General features: G+C 33.9%; 1 protein-coding gene across 1 annotated transcript in view; it reads left to right on the top strand.

The window, feature by feature from the left end:
• The window catches only part of KPNA3 (karyopherin subunit alpha 3), a 104,746-nt gene extending 88,708 nt beyond the window's left edge, over positions 1-16,038 (top strand). The window contains exons 11-17 of the mRNA XM_036932555.2: positions 9,346-9,477; positions 10,399-10,527; positions 12,265-12,369; positions 12,467-12,538; positions 12,695-12,857; positions 14,733-14,827; positions 15,407-16,038. Of these exons, the coding sequence (XP_036788450.1) occupies positions 9,346-9,477; positions 10,399-10,527; positions 12,265-12,369; positions 12,467-12,538; positions 12,695-12,857; positions 14,733-14,827; positions 15,407-15,505 (795 nt within the window). The 3' untranslated portion in view covers positions 15,506-16,038. The remainder of the gene's footprint in view (positions 1-9,345; positions 9,478-10,398; positions 10,528-12,264; positions 12,370-12,466; positions 12,539-12,694; positions 12,858-14,732; positions 14,828-15,406) is intronic.
• The last annotated feature ends 1,233 nt before the right edge of the window (positions 16,039-17,271 follow it).

Raw genomic sequence — 17,271 nt, forward strand, 5'->3', positions numbered from 1 at the left:
ATACCAATAAATGGAAACACATCCCATGACCATGGAGAGGAAAAATTAATATTGTCAAAATGGCCAAGCTGCCTAAAGCAATCTACAGATTCAGTGCAATCCCTATCAAAATACCAACCGCATTGTTCAATGAACTAGAACAAATAATTCTAAAATTCATATGGAATCACAAAATATCCCCAATAGCCAAAGCAATCCTGAGAAGAAGAATAAAGTGGGGAGGATTATGTGTCCCAACTTCAAGCTCTACTACAAAGCCACAGTAATCAAGACAACTTGGTACTGGCACAAGAAAAGACCCATAGATCAGTGGTATACAATAGAGAGTCCAGATGTAAACCCTCACATATATGGCCAATTAATATATGATAAAGAAGCCATGGATGTACAGTGGGTAAATGATAGCCTCTTCAACAACTGGTGTAGGCAAAACGGACAGCTATATGTAAGAATATAACTGGATTACTGTGTAACTCCATACACAAAAGTAAACTCAAAATGAATCGAAGACCTGAATATAAGTCATGAAACCATAAAATTCTTATAGGAAAACATAGGCAAACCTCTCTTGAATATAAACTTGAGCAACTTTTTCATGATCATTATCTCCTTGGGCAAGGAAAACAAAAGCAAAAATGAACAAATGGGATTACATCAAACTAAAAAGCTTCCATACACAAAGGACACCATCGGTAGAACAAAAAGGTATGCTCCAGTATTGGAGAATATATTCAGAAATGATATACCCAATAAGGGGTTAACATCCAAAATATATAAAGAGCCTGTGTGCCTTAACACCCAAAAAGCAAATAACCCGATTAAAAAATGGGTGGAGGATTTGAACAGACACTCCTCCAAAGAAGAAATTCAGATGGCCAATAGGCACATGAAAAGATGCTGCACATCGCTAATCATCAGGGAAATGCAAATTAAAACCACAGTGAGATATCACCTCACACCAGTTAGGATGGCCAACATCCAAAAGACAAGCAACAACAAACGCTGGCAAGGATGCAGAGAAAGTACCTCCTACACTGCTGGTGGGAATGTAATTAGTTCAGTCATTGTGGAAAGCAATATGGAGGTTCCTCAAAATCTCAAACTAGAAATACCATTTGACCCAAGAATTCCACTCCTAGGAATTTATCCTAAAGAAACAAGGTCACAGATTCAAAATGACATATGCAGCCCTATATTTATCGCAGCACAATTTACAATAGCCAAGACATGGAAGCAACCTTAGTGTCCATCAGTAGATGAATGGATGAAGAGGTGGTACATACACACAATGGAATATTATTCAGCCATAAGAAGTAAACAAATCCTACCATTTGCAACAACATGGATGGAGCTAGAGGGTATTATACTCAGTGAAATAAGCCAGGCAGAGAAAGACAAGTACCAAATGATTTACCTCATTTGTGAAGTATAACAACAAAGCAGTAACTGAAGGAAGAAAATAGCAGCAGACTCATAGAAATGAAGAATGGACTAGTGGTTACCAAAGCGCAAGGGGTTTGGGAGGTTGGGTGGGAGGGAGAGAAGGAGATCAAGGTGTTTTATGATTAGCACACATAATATAGGGGGGCATGGGGAAGGAAGTATAGCACAGAGAAGACAAGTAGTGACTCTGTAGCATCTTACTATGCTGATGGACAGTGATTCTAATGGGGTATGTGATGGGGACTTGATAGTGGGGGATCCTAGTAACCCCAGTGTTGCTCATGTGAAACCTTCATAAGACTTAATATCAATGATACGTTAATTTTTTTTAAAAGGCTCTAGTTACTTTTTAAAGCACTTTTCATATGTTAACTTATTTATTCCTTACAAATATCATATATGATAAGTACTGTCATTTTTATCCACCTTACAAATGTGGTAAAAAAGGTAGATAATTAACTGATTTGTCTGAAGTCATGCAACTAGATTGAGTAGCATTTTGTCAAGTCAAAAAAGTTATTTCAGGTACGTGAGGTAAGATACTAAGGATTCAAAAGAATACATAAAGGATTTGGAGAATACAGGTAGTTGATAACCCAGTGCATTAGCCTGGAAGTTAGTTGCAGGATTTTGAATCCTACACTGAGGAGCTTAGGCTTTATGTTGTAATTAGTGCAGAGTCATTGAAGATGATTAAATAGAGAAGCAATATGCTTGCATCTGTGATAACTTAAAAGAGTTATGGAGGGTTTTGAATAGGGAAAGTTTCACTTTAGGTTGGCCTATTTTGCTGTCATAGTAGGTTTAAGGAAGTTGATAACTAGAAGCAGTAATGGTTAGAAGAGGAAAAATTTGACAGTTAAGAGATAAAGTAAATAGAACTTTGAGAGGAAAGTGTCAAAGAGAGAAGTAAAAATGTCTTTAGTTTCTAATTTGATGATCTGAATGGATAATAATGCCATGAACCATCACACTGAATAAAGCAAAAGAATGAGACTGTAGAGGAAGATGAGTTTCTTGTAGGACAGACACATTGATTTTGATTTACTTGTTGTTCCTCCTTAGCAATATTTCCAAGAAGGAAAAGGCAGTACAGATTTGAGATTTATCAGTGTTTAAGGGGTTCATGAAAATATGGACATTGAGTAAGATTCAGAAAAAGGAATAAAAAGTGAATTATAAGGAATTGTCTATTTGATCTGTGGCAGCAAAGGAGTTTTTAAAAGTAGAAAGATGGCAATGGTGAAAAGCTGAAAGCTTTTCCTTTAAGAGTAGGACAAAAGCAGGGATGATCACTTTCACCATTGTTGTTCAACATAGTACTGGAAGTACTAGCCACAGCAGTTAGGCAAGAAAAAGAAAAAAGGCATCTAAATTAGGAAGAAGTAAAATTGTCACTATTTGCAGATGACATAATATTATATATAGCAAACCCCAGAGATTCCACCAAAAAGCTTTTAGAACTAATAAGCAAATTCAGTAAAGTTACAGGATACATAATCGGTTGCATTTCTATATACAAGTAACAAACTAACAAAGAAATTAAGAAATCAATCCCATTTATAATTGCATCAAGAAGAATAAAGTACTTGGGAATATATCTAACCAAGGAGGTGAAAGACCTATACTCTGAAAACTGTAATACATTGATGAAAGAAACTGAAGATGACACAAATAAATGGAAAGCTGTTTCATGCTCATGGGTAGGAAGAATTAACATTGTTGAAATGGTGACTATTCAATTCAAAGCAATCTATGGTTTTAGTGCAATCCCTATAAAAATAACCAATGGTATTTTCCACAGAACTAGAGCAGATAACCCTAAAATTTGTATAGAACCACAAAACTCCCTAAATAGCCAAAGCAATCTTGAGAAAGAGTAAACCTGGGGATATTATCCTCCCTGATTTCAAGCTATACCACAAAGCTACACTAACCAGAACAGTATAATACTGATACAAGAACAGATACATAGATCAGTGGAACAGAATAAAGAGCCCAGAAATAAACCCATGCTATATGATCAATTAATAAACCAGGCAAGAATATATATTGTGGAAAAGACGATTTTCTTCAATAAATGTTGCTGGGAAAACTGGACAGCTACATGCAAAAGAGTGAAACTGGATCACTGTCTTATACCACTCATGAAAATAAACTTGAAATGGATTAAAGGCCTAAATATAAGACCTGAAACCATAAAACTCTTAGAAGAAAACATGGCAGTACATTCTTGAATGTTGGCATTAGTAATTTTTTTCTGGATATGTTTCCTCAGGCAAGGGACAAAAGGATAAATAAATAAGTTGGACTACATCAAATTTTAAAAAAGCTTCTGCACAGCACAGGAAACTATCCACAGAATTAAAAAGCAACCTACTGTGTGAGAGAATATATTTACAAATGGTATATCGAGCAGGGGGTTAATATCCAAAGTATATAAAGAACTTATACAACTCAACACCAAAAAAAACACAAAACAAATAATCTGGTTACAATACAGGCACAAGACCTGAATAGACATTTTTCCAAAGAAGACCAACAGATGCTAAACATCACTAATCATCAGGGAAATGCAAATCAAAACCACAGTGAGATATCACCTCACACCAGTCAGAGTGGTTCATTATCAGTAAGACAAGAAATAACAAGTATTGGTGAGGATGTGGAGAAGAGGGAACACTTTTGGACTGCTGTGGGGTTGTAAATTGTGGGAAGCAGTAAGGAGGTTTCTCAGAAAACAAAATCTGACCTACCAAATCCACTTCTGGGAATTTACCTGAAGAAAAAAAATAACTAATTTGAAAGGATATATGCACTCCTATGATTACTGCAGCATTATTTATAATGTTCAAAATATGGAGCAACCTAAATTACCATCAGTAGATTATTGGATAAAGAAGATGTACATACATATAGTGGAATATTACTCAGTTATAAAAAAGAATGAAATCTCGGCATTTCTGACAACATGGATAGACTTAGAGGTTATTAAGCGATGTGAAATAAATCAGAGAAAAGCAAATACCATATGATTTTACTTACATGTAGAAACTAAAAAAAAAAAAAAACAGTAAATAAATCAGAAATAGACTCACAGACAGAAGAGGCTGGTGATTGCCCTAGGGGTGGGGGTTAGAAGGATATGTGAAATAGGTGAAGGGGGAAAAATTAGAATGTTCTATATCTTGCTCTGGGTGATGGTTACATGAGTGTATATACATGTCAAAATTCATCAAACTGTACAATAAGACTTTTACATTTTATTGTATGTACCTCAATAAAATAAAAGTGGAGAGATGGAAGCATTAAATTGTGAAACAAAGTGTGGGGGAAAAAATAATGCAGAGATTTAGCAGGTTCTAGATCATATAGGGTCTTTATACCGCCTTAAGAGCCACATGTCCTTTTAATGTAGCTGATAGGGAGCTAAAGAGTAATGGTCTAGGTTTTATTTTGGATTTATAATTTATATCACTAAGTGGAGTATAGATTTTAGAGGAAAGTGAAGTTGGGAAGACACATTGATGGTAATTTTGTAGTATGGATGAGAAAAAATTAGGGACCAGTACTAGAGCTTAGACATTAGGAATAAAAAGACAAGGGAAGACTTGAGAAATGTTTAGATGATAAATTTTCTCATTTCAGTATGGCTGGTGAGAGAAGAGAGGAGTCCGGAGTGATACACAGCTTCCTAACTTGGGTTTAGGGTAGGATACAACAGGAAACAGGAATAGCAGCAGGGAGAGGTGTAAAACAGGAATGACCTTAATTTATGAGTTAATGACTTGTGAGAATGCTGGAGAAGCTGGGTTAGAGTACAGAGGTAATTAAGGTGGTTTATGGACTTTAATATGCCTATGTGACATTAGAAGAAAACCTAAATAATGACCCTGAAGACTGGAGAAAAAATCTAGACTAATACAGGTGCAGACTATGTTCATTTGCTTTCTAGTTATTATACTTCTTAAAGTTAATTTGCAGTTGTAGTGATCCTGTAGCATTTAGTTTTCCTGACCTTTTTGAACTTGTTCATACATGGCTTGAAATGCTTAGACGGTTTTGAATGTTACTCAGATATTTGATATACATCCAGCTTATTTTACTGCTGGTACAAATGAAATTAATCAGTTGTCGCAGATTGGTTATGTGCTGAGACTTGATTATTAGTGACATTTGGTGATAAGTGTTTTGGGACTCCCCAAGACCCCTTCAAGTTTAGTGATTTGCTAGAAGGCATCACTGAAAAGTTGTTATGCTTATACAGATCTTCCTCATCTTACAGTGAGGTTATGTCTTGATAAACCCATTGTAAGTTGAAAATATTTAAAGTTAAAAATGCATTTACTGCTCCTCACCAATCAAATAACAGAGCTTAGCCTGGCCTTACCTTAAACTTGCTCAGAACACTCACATTACCCTACAGTTGTGCAAAATCATCTAATACACAAAGCCTACTTTATATAAAGTGTTGAGTATGTCATGTAAATTATTGAATGCTGTACTGAAAGTGAAAAACAGAATGGTTGTAAGTGTATCAACTATTTAATCATGTAGCTGATCAGGAGCCGTGGCTTGTGCCACTGTCCAGCATCAGGAGAGAGTATCTTACTGCATAAAATTAGTCCCTCTTAGTTCTTTGTGATGCTTTTCAGAACAGTAGCCTGAATTCTACTGTTCTGCTACCAGGCTTGCGGTCTCTTGTTTTTCTACCATTTAGCTGGTGTACCTTCACTCATCCCTTACTTTTAGCCTTTGTGAATTACTTTGTTTTAGGTGTGTCTCTTGTATACGTCATAGAGTTGGGTTTTGTTCGGCCAGCCAATTTGAAAATCTTGTAGATGAGTTAAGTTTCTTCACATTGTTTGATATTTTTAACTCTATCATATTATTTTGTGAATAATTTCTATGTGTTTTATTTACAACATAGAGTGCTTCTTAAAATTTCTTTTGGAATTTAAGAAGGTTTGTTCTTGTTCTTACATTGTCTTTATTCTTATACCTTTTGTAAATACCCTTTTCTTTTTTATTGTCTGATTTGACAGTTTTAAATGGTATTTTTGACTCCTATTTAGTATCCATATAACAATTGATAGGTTTATTCTATTCTATTTTCTCTTGCCTCATCCTCCCACTTCGAATCTATAGATTTAAAATTTCCTGAATTTGGGAAATTTTCTATTACTTATCAAATATTTTTTCAACTCCACCTCTCCTTCCAGGAGTCTGATGACACAAATGTTAGATCTTTTGTTACTGTCTGACAAGTCTTTGAAACACTGTTAATTTCTTTACAATCTTTTGTTTTGTTTTGTTTTTTCCTATTATTCAGATTGGATGATTTGTATAGATTTATTTTTTAATTCACTTACTATTTTTCCCTCTCTCCATTCTCCTGTTGAGTCCTTTCAGTGAATTAGATTTGGGGTACTGAATTTTTCAGATTAAAATTTTTCATTTGGTTTTTCTTTGTCTTCTATTTCTTTGCTAAGAACTTCCTATATTTTATTTGTTTCCGAGGCATTCATAATTGCTCTCTGAGACATTTTTATGATAGTTACTTTAAAACCTTTGTCAGATAATTCCAATATTTGTGTCATCTTAGTGTTGCCATCTTTTCCCTTTTGAGTTGGAGTGTTTCTGGTTCTCGGTATGACAAGTTATTTTCATTTTTACTCTGCACAGTTGGGTGGTTATGTTATGAGACTCTGATTTCTGTTTAAATCTTGTTGCCTGTTACTGCCACACTGGGTAGTAGAGAAGCTTTGCTCACAAGCACAACACATCTGTAGACACTCTCCAGCAGGGAGGCCTTACTGCTGGGGTGGGATGGTAGATGGGCTCAGGTCCCAGGAATAGCTTATCCCCCCACCCCATTTTTTTTTTATTTTGCCATCATTAATGTACAATTACATGAACAACATTATGGTTACTAGACTCCCCCTATTTCAAGTCCCCACCACATACCCCATTATAGTCACTGTTCTTCAGCATAGTAAGATGCTATAGAATCACTACTTGTCTTCTCTGTGTTGTACTGCCTTCCTCATGTACCCACCCCCACTACATAATACGTGCTAATCATAATGCCCCTTTTTCCCTCTTATCCCTCCCTTCCCACTCCCCAATCCCTTTCCCTTTGGTAACTGTTAATCCTTTCTTGGGTTCTGTGAGTCTGCTGCTGTTTTGTTCCTTCAATTTTTGCTTTGTTCTTATACTCCACAGATGAGTGAAATCATTTGATACTTGTCTTTCTCTGCCTGGCTTATTTCACTGAGCATAATACCCTCTAGCTCCATCCATGTTGTTGCAAATGGTAGGATTTGTTTTCTTCTTATGGCTGAATAATATTCCATTGTGTATATGTACCACATCTTCTTCATCCATTCATTTACTGATGGACACTTAGGTTGCTTCCATTTCTTGGCTATTGTAAATAGTGCTGTGATAAACATAGGGGTGCATATGTCTTTTTCAAACTGGGCTGCTGCATTCTTAGGGTAAATTCATAGGAGTGGCATTCCTGGTTCAAATGGTATTTCTATTTTGAGTTTTTTGAGGAACCTCCATACTGCTTTCCACAATGGTTGGACTATCCCCCCACCCCATTTTTGAAGTTGTAGTATTTCTGTTTTCCCAGAACATATAACATTTATAAGTTATTCTTCCACTCTTATCCCACATTTGTGTTAGTGTTTGATCTATAATGAAATATTACCTCAGTCATCTCTCAGCTGAATGCAGCTCTTGTCAAGTAAAGATGTCAGCGAATTTTTCTCTAAATGACAAATATTAAATTTTATAGGCTTTTGGGGCCACATGGTCTTTGTCTCACTTACATGGGATAGTTTTTTTAGATTTACAGCTAAATGTACTACATAGGTTATATTTCCTTTAAGCCCTTTACTCTCTTCTCCTCTCTGAAGTCTCATACAGGCTTGGGGCAGGAGATCCAGACAAAAACTAGAAATTATTTTTTTCTCTTACTACAGGTAATTTGAAATTTGTAGTATTCTCTGACTCCTACTAATGCTCGAGTTGTGGGCTGTATGTTGTTTTATTTACTCTTCTTATTCATCTGTATACTTCTTTGAAGGGTAGGTGGAGAGATTTGAATTCAGGTGGCTGCTATTATTTTAGAGCAATAGAATGTCTTCAATTTGGACCCTAATAGGAAACATCTCTGGATTTCATATGCGTTAAGACCTGTGCTTAGATTCCTCTGTGAAGGCAATAAGGAAAGCCACATACAGCTCTTAGACTTTGAATCAGTCAACAAACCTAAACTGGTTTTTGTTTTTTTATTATTTGCAACTTAATTGGGCTTAGGGCATAGTTTATACTCTGTGCTTAATTAGGGACATCTTTCAAAGGCTTCAAATAATTTTTTTCCAAAAGCTAAAATGCCAAGTCATTTCTTTGATCTGTTTACTTCAATAGCGTGAAAAAATTAATTATATTGCTAAACCTGTTTGAAAACCACTAGTATAGATAGATGATATTTTTGGTCTCTTCTAGATTTGAAGCAGTTTGGTATATTGGTGTCATTCTGTATATAAAGTGTTTCCTTATGGTTATGAGGTACTTAATTTGTGGGATCAAGGAGAATTAGTGTTCTACTTGCTTTTTTAAAATTATCTGTCTGATACATAAATACAGAAGTTGGGATAAAAGTTGCCCCAGACTTCTGTGTCTCATTTTTATGAAGAGTGATTTGAGGTAGGCATTGAGAAACAGAGTTAACCTACTACTTAATAGATTTATCAGGTAAGCAAATATTTTTGCAACCAATCTAAAACATAAGATTTAATTACTTTTTCTTTATGTCACCATCCCAGAAGTGTGTTAATCTATTTTAAGCATTGAAATACATAAACTAGTAATTGTTTTTTACTTGTATAGATTCTTGTAGATACTGTTTGGGCTCTGTCATACCTGACAGATGGAGGTAATGAGCAGATACAGATGGTTATTGATTCAGGGGTTGTGCCATTTCTTGTGCCCCTTCTGAGCCATCAGGAAGTGAAAGTTCAAGTAAGTATATGTAAAATTATGTTTGCTATAACCCATTAATTTGAACAACCAGGCTTCAATTCTTTTTATATTCACATACCTTCCATATTTCTCCTGCCGTTTTACTGAACCTGATATTTTAGGATTTCTAAATCTTTATCTCACCCAGAGTCTTTGTTGCATTTCAAACTCAGCCAGTTGCCCTTGAGCCCTTGTATATGTCCCCCAAGAACTCCTTGTAGCATTTCATTGTCATTTCAAACAGACAAAAATGAAATGTATCATCTCACACAAATCTGCTTCTTTTCCTAAATCCCCTTTCAGTGGACAGCATAGTCTAAGCTAGAAACCTTGCTTCCTCCTCTTATTTCCCCTCCATTACAAAATCCAGTCAATTCTTATTATATAGCTTTCAAATCTGTCTGTTCCTGATATATCTAGAGCCACTGACTTAGTTCAAGACGCATTTTCTTTCCTGCAGATAATTGCAGTAGCCTCCTAACTGCATTTCCTCCCCTCTCTCCAATTTCTCCTTATTCTAATTAGAGGTAGGTGACTGATCCATCCCATTTCTGCCAAAGTGACTCTGTAGGTGGAAATGTGTGCCCATTACAGGCCTTTATTATCATCTTCCTGTGGTGTCAACTTAGAAACAGATAAAAATAACTGTTAAAAATGTACCTTCACATTTTTATTTCAATTTCCTTTTATGTTTTGAATTTTTTCAAATGATTTTCCACACAATCTATCCATATAGTTCCATTTTCACAAGACTGTTGTTTAAAATTCAACAGTACTTCTCAGTTCTATGTAATGCTTTGTGTAAAAATGCAGTAATCATTCACCCCTTGCATTTTTACATTTTTCTCAGGATTTAGAAAATATAGTATCAGTGTCATCATAAACAAATAAATTTATAGAAGATATTTTATCCCCACCCAGACAGCAGCACTCAGAGCAGTTGGCAACATAGTGACGGGTACTGATGAGCAAACCCAGGTTGTTCTCAACTGTGATGTCCTGTCACACTTCCCAAATCTCTTATCACATCCAAAAGAGAAGATAAATAAGGTAAGGTTTATAATATCCTCATCATTGCATTTCTTCATCTTTGTATATCTCATTTTTAACTGTCCCTTGTTTCTGTTGCTATTTGATTGTGATATTGTTAAAAACTACTGCAATTATGATGAGAATTATTTCAAAACACCCCTACAATTGTTCTTAATTGCTTGCTATAAGTATTGTCCTGATTATCACAGAATAAAAATTACTTATATACTAACTAATGTTTTTATTTAAATAGATTGAGCAGCCACAACAATCAGTAAAATAGCCACTAAGTGAGCATGCATACACACTCTCTCACTGGATGGCTGCTATCTTTTATAAATGAATTAGAGAGATCATAATTTAATCTCCCTACAAAAATAGAGTGGACCTAAAGGTGTGGTGTCTCAATAAAAGGGTCATAAAAATTGCTTTTTTTAAGATTTCAAGCTTGAGATACAAACTTCCTTTGGGTATATAAGAGGTTTTCTGCCTGAAATGCCAGCAGAAATCCCCAAAACTAGCAAAAGTAATAATTTCTTCTATGTCACAGCTGTATTTATATAGTTGCTTGACTGTAATTTAACAATTGAATTCATACAGATAAGTATGTTGTCAAAAATCACATTTTGTAGACACATTTGTTCCAATGAAGGGAAAGAAGCCAGGAGTCTTTTGGACTTAATGCCAGTTGTTTTTACTGTAGAAATTTAAATAATATAGGTGGTTTTACAGCTAAATGTATTACATAACTGGAAGTGGCTGAGACATGAGGAGGCCAGACAGAAGTGGGTGAGGAGAAGTTCTGGCCAGTGATCCAGTATGCTCTAAATGAAGGTATCATGGGGAAAAGGAAAACGGTTCATATAGATAACTACTCAGCTTTAATAATCAGTTAGTTGCTTCAGAAGTTTTTTTCCTTGAGCATTTGCGGTATTTGTATTTGGGGACCATCGCGGGACCCTGGAGGTAGAAGTTTGCATCTCAAGTTTTATTCGCTCAACATTTTAGTTTGAAAATTTTCAAACTTACAAGAAATTTGTAAGACTAGTATAATGAACACACCCATATAGTCTCAACACCAATTCACTAATTGTTAACATCTTAACCACAGTTGGATGGCAAAATTAATTTACAATATACTCTTTTAAAGAGGAGAAGAGACACATTTGACACTAAAATTACAATAAACTTGTTTGTGACTTATAAATCCATTAAGGTTATGATAAAGTTTGTTATATAGAGCCATTATATATCTATTAGAAATTAGATGCTTAATTTCTAATTTCTATTTCTAAATATACTGCGTGAGTAAATATATTTACAATAAAGCAATTCACCTTTGTTAGAAGGAGTTTTAACAAAGTATAAGGAAATTTAGCCTTTTATTTATTTCTATTTTTTAAAGGGAGCTCATGCACCAAAACTGTAACTCCACGAGTAAAGATTTTTTGTCTAATTTGTTCACTGCAATATCACCATTGTCTACAATAGTGCCTAGCACATAGAAGGCATATATTTTATTGAACATATAAGTGCTAGGTTAATGGGGCCCAAATATTATGGATAAAAGTTTTCTTTTAATTTATTTAAAATGAGAGATACTATATAACACAATCACTTTTTAGATGCATTCCCCTTAATGCAACTCTGTTGGTTTTGTTAATTGTGTATATAAACTACATTAAAATAAAAATATAAAAGCGTTAAAGATATAATTTTTCATATAAAGATACCCTGTATTTTGTTCAATTATAGGAAGCAGTGTGGTTCCTTTCCAACATAACAGCTGGCAACCAGCAACAAGTCCAAGCTGTAATAGATGCTGGATTAATCCCTATGATAATTCATCAGCTTGCCAAGGTTAGTCATATTATGAGTTCATCATATACATTACTATATTATAACCAAGAGTTTTGGAATAAAGAGTTCATTTTATCATTTTCTTTTTAACCTTCAGGGGGACTTTGGAACACAAAAAGAAGCCGCTTGGGCAATTAGCAACTTAACGATAAGTGGCAGGAAAGATCAAGTGAGTTTGCAAAAACTGTTATGACTGTTAAAATTGGAAAGACTACTACTTTCTTATGTTTAAGAGTTGCTGATTGTTTATGAGCCCCATCCTGTGTTCTTTCTGGAGAAAAGAGAATTATATAAGTAAAAATATTTCTTCTCTTGTGTTGTCTAGGTTGAGTACCTTGTACAGCAGAATGTAATACCACCATTCTGTAATTTACTGTCAGTAAAAGATTCTCAAGTTGTACAGGTCGTTCTAGATGGTCTGAAAAACATTCTGATAATGGCTGGTGATGAAGCAAGCACAATAGCTGAAATAATAGAGGAATGTGGAGGTAAGAGTGGATTGATGGAAGAATAAAGTTGAGCACTTTCTTCTCAGAAGAAAGGAACTCAGAAACATTAGTTCCTTTAAAGACAATTAATTGGAAAGAAAACTGGTAGAACATGTTGCTGTTCTTTATTAGCATAACAAGATTTTCCAGAAGACATTAGTGCATATTTAGGAAAAAACTTGTTGTGAAGGTCACTTAATAACCTAAACTTCCTAGAGATTCACATGGCTTTTTAGTTGATATAAATATTCCTCTTGAATTCATGGTGTATGAGAGCAAATTAAAAGCTCTGAGAACCACTACAGGAGAAAAACTAATAAGTTTTATTTAATTCAACATTTCTCAAACTCCTTGACAGTGAAACACTTTTTATCTTGTTTAACCTATTATCGTGGGATTCTGGGACCTTACTGGATTCTTACTTTGTGAAATCCAGGTTGCTGGAAAAAGTTAATGATTTTGGAATCATCTAGATACTGTGTTTCAATCTTTTGATTGCCAGAACTGCATGCAAAAGTTACTACTACAGAAGTTACTTTGAAATGTTGAGAACTATGATTTGAAATATTACATCATTATTTCTCTGATAACGATGTGAAACATATATCTTAAAATTCTATATTTACCATTAAATATATAGTAAATTATCCAAACCTTAAATTATCCTAATGTCATGTTTGTTTTATACATTTTATTAACTAATATGTATACAATTATACTACCCAATTTAAAGAAAACAAATACAGTAGCATCATAGGCTATTCAGAATGGAAGCATTTGTAATAACAAGAAATTATCCTAGAGCAGTTAAAGGAGTCTTGTCTATGGTTATAGAACTAGTTAGTGATAGAAGCATAATTAAAATCTACATCTTAATACTGTTAATTCACTGCTCATTCTGGTTTCAAGATGTTTTCCTTGTTAAGATAATTTAAGATTAGCATTATAGTCTGGTTCAGAACAATTTAACATAGAAAGTTGAAGATACAGATTTGTTATTCTTAAGCTCTTAATATAGTTGCTTCTGTCTATGGGAGTAATACTTACAATTAGGATACATATTTATTTAGTATTTTTCAGTTTTATAAAGCACTTTACATCCATTATCTTTGATACCTATTTTTCACATGTTTTTCATTTGTATATTACTGTATAAAGAAAAAAATGCAACTATTTAATAATAACCTACCTAAATAGATATTTCAAGGAAGAATACTTACTATTAAGAATTTAAATTTATAGACTAGTGTATCTGATGCATGGAGTAATATTGGGAATATAAGTGAAAGGATTCTATAGTTACTGTTCTGAAAAATTATTTCCTAAATTTACTATGGCTAACAGGACATGAGCACCCTATTCATTGTTCTAAAGAAATTACTTCAAAATTAAAGCTTTATCTTCTATTTTATCAGTTAATCATTAAGTTTCTGAAAACTTATTTTTATAGTTATGTAAAAGAAATAACAGAATGATGAAAGTTATTATGTGAAACAATATGATTATATTAAAGCAGTCTGGGAAGATCTAAGTTCTAGTCCTGTCATTAATTTGCCACACAACCTGAAATACATCCCTTTACATCTCTGTGCCACAGCTTTCTCATCTGTCAAATGGAGTGTTTAGGTCGTTTTTAAACTGCTGGCCTTAGGGACCAGAGTACCTCAAGGGCTTCTAAAGAGGAAAAAATTAGTGGGATGCTTGTCCTCCAACTAGAGGAGCTCAAGTTTTCATCTGTGTTTTAGACAAACTATCATCTTTGGGAAGCAGTGGGAGGGTGGAGTGTTCTAAGTTTTTTAGGATTTTCCATGATTAAAATGAGCACACTTGTGGGTAGTATCTATGTAACTGTTTTGATTATTTTATTTATATCAGGTTTGGAGAAAATTGAAGTTTTACAGCAACATGAAAATGAAGACATATATAAATTAGCATTTGAAATCATAGATCAGTATTTCTCTGGTGATGATGTAAGTATATATTAAAGTATGGTGTATCTGCACATATATTATATAATGTATATGTATATATACACATATAAACATAATGTAAGTTTACTAAGAATTTTCCTTAATCATTAATCATTAATATGACTTAAGTTTACACTATTTTTATCAGATACCCATGAGGTGGCATTTTTCCAGTTATTTTTAAAACCCTGAATTTAAAAAGATTAATGATTATTTTCCCTCGATCAGTTTTCTTAAATACCATGTCTGAAACTTCATTATAAGGTAAAATTGTAAAAACAGTTCTTATCGCATTTTTAATATATTAAATGGGAAGAAATAGTAGTTATATAAATGATGTATGTTCATATAGGTAAAGTATATCTACAGATAGAGGAACTTTAGAACAAGGCAGTTTTTAAATTTGTGTTCAACTTTTAATTGTTAAATTTTTAAAATTATTATTATTGATTTACTACTTTAAAATGTGAATGTGATTAAAATATTCATATGAAATTCTTTCCTAAAAAGTAAATAATTTCTACTTCAGCATAATATATAGTCTCAATATAGTAAGTACTTTTATCTCACCTTTTATAGATTGATGAAGATCCTAGCCTCATTCCTGAAGCAACACAAGGAGGTACTTACAATTTTGACCCAACAGCTAACCTTCAAACAAAAGAATTTAATTTTTAAGTTCTGTTGAGTGCAGCATCTTTCCCACTTTGAATATGAAGTACCACCAAATGGCTACCAAATAACTAGAAGAAGAATAAAAACAAAAGGCTCCAAAATACACATGCCTCTTCATTTTGATGCTTCTAAAAACAAGCCATGTCTCAGTCACTTTGCAGTTGCCAAAAGTCACTATCACATGGACTGTAAATGCATATGCATGATTTCCTAAACTGTTTTAGAATTCTCCTTCACAATCTCAACTACCCTATTTTTCCCTATTCCCTGCTGACAATTGCAGTCTCCAGTAGAATATTCCACAGTGCGGGCATGTCAGCTGCCCACTCGATATTCCTTTGGAAAATGGTGCGCTCTGGATCCAGACACTTTGGTATGATGCATATACAACGTTGGAAGACTTTCAAGAGGTGCAGCCTGATCTGAGCCTCCATCATTGTCCTCCACAAACATATTTTCATATTCTTTATGTGGAAGAATAGATACTAAAACAAGCCAAATGATTTTCAATGGTGAAACTGACACCCAAAAATTAACTTAGAAAAAGAAACTTGGTTATTGATTAAACAGATAAGTTTAAAAAAAAACTGTACTTCATCTACCAGTAATTGATGTGTTTATTATCTGCCTCAGAAGCCAGGATTGAAGGAAGAACTTTAGCTATGGATGGTAATGCTTTCGCCATTATACCTAATTTTTGAGAACAGCAAACCCTATTTGACCACTCACTTCAGCCTGTGTGTTCCTGCTGTTTTGAAGTAATCAAATGCTGTGCATGGTATTTTACCTGAGCTGCAACCTACAGACTTGAACTTCTGTTTAAATTGAAAGCAGGAGTCCCTGACTATAAAGAAAAACACAAAAAACAAAAGCCTAATGTACCCATTCATGATGTTTAAAAAAAAATCTTGCTTTCAGCTTTCAGGAGTTAATATTTTTCATTTTAAATTGATAATTGGATATGGTTGATTTATATTGGGTTTAAACTGTGGAGCTTTCATGTTTACTGTAATTTAGTCCTAAAAGATTTTTTACTTAGTAACCAGTGCTTTTGATAATGTGGTTGGCAACGAATCACCAAGTACTTAAGTGTCATAAAACTTCATTCTTTGGGTGTTGGGAAAAGCTAGTTGAGATCCTACTCTAAAAGCATATTCACATATTAAGATTCAGACAAGGGTCTGTATGGGGAATAATCTGTATTTATTTGACATAAACTTGATTTGCAGTGATCTTTAAGTAATTCTGCAAAATCTGGTATTACTATATAAAGTAATTGCTTTTGGTAAGTTGACCCAGTTATTAATGAAAGAATATGGATTTGAACATTTGCAAACTGAATAATTTGTGCTGTCACAAAAATGTTTTTGTTTCTGTTGTTTACTGGGTATAATTTCCCGATGCATTGATGTGAAGGGATAGAAAATCTGAGCTAATTTAGTTAACTGATGGGGGGTGTATTTACTGTGATGAAGATGAAACAGATGCCATCAGAGCTTTGTGAATCAGCTGGGGTGTTTTCATTGATAAACAACACATAGCAGGTGTGCATTCATTACAACTATATGTATCTGCCAAGGTGGAGCCACTTTAAAGAGTGAGTTTTGTCTTGTATCTAATGTGGATACAAGCGTATGTTTAAACTGCAAGATTTTTACTTGCTAGAGAATCTGTTTTAATACAGTGGTTTGGCCTCTGATTATTTATAGGTTTTATAAATTTTAGAATCAATTTCTCTTTAAGGTGGCTCAGATTTTTCAACTCTTGTG

This window comes from Manis pentadactyla, chromosome 17 (assembly GCF_030020395.1).
Source record: "Manis pentadactyla isolate mManPen7 chromosome 17, mManPen7.hap1, whole genome shotgun sequence".
Taxonomy (NCBI): domain Eukaryota; kingdom Metazoa; phylum Chordata; class Mammalia; order Pholidota; family Manidae; genus Manis; species Manis pentadactyla.